This window comes from Triticum dicoccoides, chromosome 5B (genome assembly GCF_002162155.2).
Source record: "Triticum dicoccoides isolate Atlit2015 ecotype Zavitan chromosome 5B, WEW_v2.0, whole genome shotgun sequence".
NCBI lineage: Eukaryota > Viridiplantae > Streptophyta > Magnoliopsida > Poales > Poaceae > Triticum > Triticum dicoccoides.
Genome location: NC_041389.1, coordinates 126167430 through 126174565, shown reverse-complemented (window position 1 = coordinate 126174565; position 7136 = coordinate 126167430). Strand labels below are relative to the sequence as shown.

The 7136-nt window shown below is 45.3% G+C and overlaps 1 protein-coding gene across 1 annotated transcript; it reads left to right on the top strand.

The window, feature by feature from the left end:
- The first annotated feature begins 4211 nt into the window (after nt 1-4211).
- LOC119307770 (membrane magnesium transporter-like) lies at nt 4212-6971 on the top strand. Its single transcript, XM_037583849.1, has 4 exons — nt 4212-4424; nt 4757-4809; nt 5165-5265; nt 6613-6971. Exons 1-4 carry the CDS (start codon nt 4352-4354, stop codon nt 6704-6706), a joined length of 321 nt encoding a protein of 106 aa, XP_037439746.1. The 5' UTR covers nt 4212-4351; the 3' UTR covers nt 6707-6971.
- The last annotated feature ends 165 nt before the right edge of the window (nt 6972-7136 follow it).

Sequence of the window (7136 nt, the reverse complement as noted above, 5' to 3'; positions counted from 1 at the left end):
TGATTGGGCGAGGACTGTGTGTCCTTAGCTCAAGGGGAATAAGGTGAACATGCGGTCTTCTGAGTTGAATCTCAGCCTCCCTAACCAGAAGTACATTTGTCACAGCAACTGGAACTGGTCCAACAAATCCTGTGTCTTCAACAAGTGACTGGTTCTATCCTCTAACTCCCCTTACCTTAAGTTTCTCTTCGTGAAGTCATTGCCTGTTTGTCATACCTGTTTGACTTCATTGATTGACTGCTATCGTTGATTGGCTTCATACCATCTTCCATCCTGATCCTTACTACCAAGCTGCTATTAGTCTTTGCACTTTCACATTATTGCATACTTGACTATGGCTTGCTTGTTGTAGTTTATCTTCCGCTGCATATCAATTAGGTCATTTCTATTGTTTGTCTTCGAAACTTCCACGTTTTGAAGACTTTGATAAAAATCGCCTATTCACCCCCCCTCTAGTTGATAACTAGCACTTTCAAAAACGGCAACCAGTTTGTCATCAATCACCAAAAAGGGGGAGATTGTAAGTGCATCTAGTGCCACCCCTAGTTGGTTTTGGAGTATTGACGACAAAGTTGGTTGAGGGACTAATGCGTTTGTAAGAATTGCAGGATAACACAGGTAGTGTCCCTCATTGATTCGGTTTACCTACCGGAGATGACCCCTAAAAATGTATAAAGACATTGACGATAATGGTGGTATGTGAAGATATTCATATTGAAGACTATGACATGAGAAGACAATGAGTGAGGACTATGGAGCGCGAAGACTGTGTTGTTTCATTGTTTCCCTTTCTTCTTTGTTGAGTCATAGGAACCACCGTACTGTTAAGTGGGGTCCAAGTGAACAAAGTCAGAATGACTGAAGTGATGCTCAACCCAAATCCTATGTCTTCGAGCGAAGACAATGAGAGCAAATCTTATCCAGAGCTGGACGAGTCAGCTTTGCTTGTAGCCCAAGTAAAGTTGCCGTGTGTGTTTGAAATCTGACCGTTGGAACACGTGTCAGTTCCTTAGTGACCCAGGGTCATTTCGGACATATCAGGTCGGGTTGCCGTGTGGCTATAAATAGCCCACCCCCTACACCATAAATTGGTGGCTGCTCAGAGTTAGTTTACGACTTTTGTCGTTTGAGAGCAACCCACCTCGAAGCCTTTGAGAGAGAGAAATCCTTGTGAGGACAAAGCCCAAACACCCAGAGCCAAAGAGTGTTAGGCATCACTAAAGTCTTTCTGTCTAAGTGACCTGAAGACTTATTACACTTGAGGACTGTGTATCCTCCAGCCGGTTAGGCGTCGCGTTCTGAGCATCCAAGAGTCATTATGGATCGCCGGTGAACGAAGTCTGTGAAGGTTCGGAAGTCTACCTTGAAGACTTACCAGAGTGATTGGGCGAGGACTGTGTGTCCTTAGCTCAAGGGGAATAAGGTGAACACGCGGTCTTCTGAGTTGAATCTCAGCCTCCCTAACCAGATGTACAGTTGTCACAGCAACTGGAACTTGTCCAACAAATCCCGTGTCTTCAACAAGTGACTGGTTCTATCCTCTAACTCCCTTTACCTTGAGTTTGTCTTCGTGAAGTCATTGCCTGTTTGTCATACCTGTTTGACTTCATTGCTTGACTACTATCATTGGTTGGCTTCATACTATCTTGCATCCTCATCATTACTACCAAGCTGCTATTAGTCTTTGTACTTTCACATTACCACATACTTGACTATGGTTTGCTTGTTGTAGTTTATCTTCCGCTGCATATCAATTAGGTCATTTCTATTGTTTGTCTTCGAAACTTCCACATTTTGAAGACTTTGATAAAAATCGCCTATTCACCCCCCTCTAGTCGATAACTAGCACTTTCACTATAACTATGAGATTATGCAACTCCCGTTTACCGGAGGAACACTTTGTGTGCTACCAAACGTCACAACGTAACTGGGTGATTATAAAGGAGCTCTACAGGTATCTCCAAAGGTACATGTTGAGTTGGCGTATTTCGAGATTAGGTTTTGTCACTCCGATTGTCGGATAGGTATCTTTGGGCCCTCTCGGTAATGCACATCACTACAAGCCTTGCAAGCAATGTAGCTAATGAGTTAGTTACGGAATGATGCATTACGTAACGAGTAAAGAGACTTGCCGGTAACGAGATTGAACTAGGTATTGAGATACCGACGATCGAATCGCGGGCAAGTAACATACCGATGACAAAGGGAACAACGTATGTTGTTATGCTGTTTGACCGATAAAGATCTTCGTAGAATATGTAGGAACCAATATGAGCATCCAGGTTCCGCTATTGGTTATTGACCAGAAACAGTTCTAGGTCATGTCTACATAGTTCTCGAACCCGTAGGGTCCGCACGCTTAAGGTTTCGATGACAGTTATATTATGAGTTTATGAGTTTTGATGTACCGAAGTTTGTTCGGAGTCCCGGATGTGATCACGGACATGACGAGGAGTCTCGAAATGGTCGAGACATGAAGATTGATATATTGGAAGCCTATATTTGGATATCGGAAGTGTTCCGGGTGAAATCGGGATTTTACCGGAGTACCGGGAGGTTACTGGAACCCCCCAGGGGCTTAATGGGCCTACATGGGCCCTAGTGGAGAGGAAGAAAGGAGGCAAGGGCTGAGCCGCGCGCCCCTCCCCCTAGTCCGAATAGGACAAGGAGAGGGGGGGGGGGCGGCGCCCCCCTTTCCTTCCTCTCTCCCTCTTCCTTCCCCCCTTCTATTCCAACTAGGAAAGAAGGGAGTCCTACTCCCGGTGGGAGTAGGACTCCCCTTGGCGCGCCCCTCCTTGGTCGACCGCCCCCTCCCCCTTGGCTCCTTTATATACGGGGGCAGGGGGCACCTCTAGACACAACAATTGATCTCTTGATCTCTTAGCCGTGTGCGGTGCCCCCCTCCACCATAGTCCTCGATAATATTGTAGCGGTGCTTAGGCGAAGCCCTGCGACGGTAGAACATCAAGATCGTCACCACGCCGTCGTGCTGACGGAACTCTTCCCCAACATTCTGCTGGATCGGAGTCCGGGGATCGTCATCGAGCTGAACGTGTGCTAGAACTCAGAGGTGCCGTAGTTTCGGTACTTGATCGGTCGGGCCGTGAAGACGTACGACTACATCAACCACGTTGTTCTAACGCTTCCGCTTTTGGTCTACGTGGGTACGTGGACAACACTCTCCCCTCTCGTTGCTATGCATCACCATGATCTTGCGTGTGCGTAGGAAACTTTTTGAAATTACTACGTTCCCCAACAGACCACCCACACCACACAGATCCACACAATCCAAGTTGCCCGAGCGCCTCCAATTGGCACCACGCCGACGTGACTTCCTCATGAACCTTTAACCACAACGAGATTCAAATGTCTTCTTGTTTTTCAGATCTTTTTCCATGTCCAACAACAAACTACACTCACAAGCAATTTTCCAGATGTTGGTCGGGTTAAATACATGCACTCACATGCTACTCATTCTTTCATGACCAGCTTCATCTTCGAGCTCGAAAATATTCAGAGTTCAGAGAGAAGGGCTGCTCCCTTAGTACGACATGCAACCTCACGCGGCCGAGGGTCAATTTCTTGCCAGTGATGGACGGCACAGGGTGCTGGTCGGGTTAAAATACATGCTGACGGAGGCTTCTCCAGGAATGGAGAGCGAGGTGTTTTTTCTGGGATCTTCTGCTATGGTTGTCGAAGGTATAACTGATGCAACATTCTTAGAAGCCTTGGTATGTCGAGAAGCTCAAGCTCTTGCGCTTGATCTCATGGAAAATGAATCGTTGTTGCGAGTGATTCAAAGACGGTGGTTTCAGATATTGAAAAAGGTACAGAAGGGCGGCATTCTTCCATTGTGAAGGAGATTGCAATGCGGGCAATGGAGTTTGGTATATGTGATTTTATTTTCGAGGGTCGAGCATTCAATTGGGAAGCTCACAGTTTAGCTAAATTTGCTAGTTCTTTAGATATTGGTCGCCATATTTGACTAGGGGCTCCTCATGACCCCTAATTATCCGTGTAAACCTTGTTACCATTCAATAAAGCTTGGTTTACTGCTAAAAAAAGCAATTTCCGGATAGCAAATCCTAACTTAAATCCATGAAAAAATCCCACAGAAAAAGTTACAGCGACCGACATGTGGGGCCGTCGTGTCAGCTCCGAGGAGGTCACAAGGATCTGGTTTCTCGCCGCACAACCATGCCCTGCCGTCCCCTGCCCCACCTGTCTGTCAGCTTGCATCGGATCGAGCAGCCGGATTCGAGAATCGAGATCGGGGAAGCAGCAGCCTCAGCGGAAGCGCAAAGGAAGGAGAGGGCGGCCGGAGAAGCAGCTCGCCTCGCCTAGCCTCGCCATGGGGATAGGCTACGTCATCGGCGTCCTCGGCGGCGCCCTCCTCGCCCACGCCGCCTACGCCACCATCCAATGTAACACCGCGCTCCTACTCCTTACGCGTGATTTTCGATTTTGTGACTGGCGGGTGGCCCAAAACTCCGGAGAGGGTTTCCGATTCCCGGCGCCGCGCGCTCAGATCCTCGGCCGACCGAGCCTGGTTCTCGAGCTGCCCCGTTGTTGGTTTTACCGCTAGGGTTTAGATCTAGGTCGCGACTTGAATTGACCTGTGTGCTGATCCCGTCTAGATTTGGGACAGCTGAGCTTTTCAGAATCATGACAGAGCTCGAATTGTACGATGGAGGTTGCTGCTGGGGTTGGTCGTTAGGTTCCAGGATCTGATTGTGTGTGGTTGTTGTTGCTGCAGATCGTGCGGTGCTGAAGATCACGGAAGAGGAGTTCTCGCGGCCGCCAATGGATGTACGTGCACTCCCTCCCTCTGGAAACCCTTTATCTTGCCATGTAACACATATGTTCTGCTGCGTAGTCTTGCTTTCTAAGTACTACATATCTGGGTAGCTTGGGGGGCGTAGTTTTGCGCAACGTGTTAAGCTCGTAAGTATGTAGGTTTAACCATGATTTGTACAGTAGTAACAAAGTACCCAATAGAAAATTTCTGTGGTGGCTGCTTGTGATTTAATGTAATTCTACGTAAAAAGGCCGTTTATTATAGCACTAATAATTCGGGCATGTTATTCTCAGAAAATTGTGGAAACTTATACCTCAGTTTCAGGCTGTTGTTTACGTTGCATAACCTGTGCTTTTTGTTGTGCAGGTGATGGTGCAGCTGCTCCTGGGGCTGGCCTTATGCATGTGGGCAGGTGTCTCTGTTCCAGCAAAATTCCTTTCGGTGCTCCCCCATTCCGAGGAGAATAGGTAAGCCTATTTCACTATTTGGAGCTCCTTGTTAACTAATCTTGAGTTTTTGTTTGGGATCATGACGTATAGTCGTAGATTGGATACAGAGGTTAAGTAAGCTTAGAAACTCAGCTGTAGTTTCCTTCTATACTTCGTGTTTGACAAATTATGAAACAGGAACTTACGAAATGGATTTACAGGAAATGTGGCCACATACCTTTACAGCTTTGCATGATGAGTTGTTTTCCTTGTAAAATGTCATGGAGTTAACTGTTATGTTCTTCCAGGGCAACCTGTTACAAGATCATGTGTATTTTAAACATCCCCAATAACATGCTTTTGTCAAACGAGCGTATAGTACGGCTGAAAGAGAGATGGAATACTTGAAAGGAGATACACAATTACATGCACACAACAGCACACCATGTTATGCATTAGTGCGCAGTAGAAATACTAACAAAGGCTGCATGATGCTTAATATCTGAAACCGCACATATTCAGGCAGACATAAATGTTAGTCATTCACAAGTCAGACATGGGATCATATGATGCATAGACTCTTGATTCTCGATTGTGTAAGCACCTATGAATTAGATGCAGTGACGTCACTTGTTAGCTTGAATTGAAGAGGGCACTCTCGTTTCTGAGCTATGTCGGACCTTTGAACGAGTACCTTACATTCGCTTGGATAGAGCATAAGAGTGTTATTTTTCATATTTGAGTTTGGTACTAGGTTGAAGATATAATCTAATAAGGAATAGAAAAACCATGGAACTGTTTTTAAACCTATTTTCTGTTGATATTTTTCTACGCCTGAAATGTTTATGGTGTTATTTGGGCATGTTTGCAGCGCCAAATAATCCCTGATAGTTCGTTTTATGGGCTTTTGTTGTCACATATTGCTGAATTTGCCATGGTATGCCTGAAGTCACCTTACCTCCCATATATGTGGATGGTTTGTCAAGAAATAAAAATATTTCTTTTGAATTTTCCTGATATGGCTTTCCTATTTAATGCTTTGTGAAGACTAAGGTCACCGTTGCAGTCATATTATGTTATCAATGAACTGTTGAGCCTACCACATGTTGCTGAATTTGCCATAGTATGCCTGAAAGTCACCTTACCTCCCAATTATGTGGATGGTTTGTCAGGAAATAAAAGTATTTCCTTTGAATTTTCCTGATATGGCTTTCCTATTTAATGCTTTGTGAAGACACTCCATGGTCACTGTTGCACTCATATTATGTTACCATCATGAACTGTTGAGCCTGCGTAGCAGCTTTCCTTATGTTTTGAATGCACACTGCCTAGGGAGGAACTCCTGCTACCCATTTCCTCCTGTCTCTAATCGACCTATTGCCACAGGATCGTATCGCTCCCAGCAAACCTGGATTTCATGATCTTCAACCACCGTGGAAGGGCGCTGCCTTCAGACGCAGACTTGAAGTTGAAGATATGATCAAATTCTGTTCCTTTCTTGTTATGTAACCTTTTGCCCAAGAGGAGGATCCATCCAGTTATTCTTGTGTCACCCATGTCTTAAGAGGGGGAAAGTTTTTTCTTGGCCATAACTTGTTTATGCTGTAACTCTAGAATTTGTGACACGGACACCTGTCCTATATATTTTGAGGTGGTTAGCTCGAGGGACCTGATCTAGTGCAAGTTTATATCTGAATCATCACTTCATCATTAAAGCATCCATCCATATTATATTCATTTCTTTCCACACTGGAGCGTTTGCAAAATTTATCATCCATGAGTGCCATGTGTAGCTTGTTGCCCTAAAATCCTTGCCAAAATATTTCATTGCTCATAGAATGCGTTCTGTCTGTGACTGAAAATTGTATTTTTTTTTGGTCACCGTTCTGTTTGTGACTGAAAATTGTATT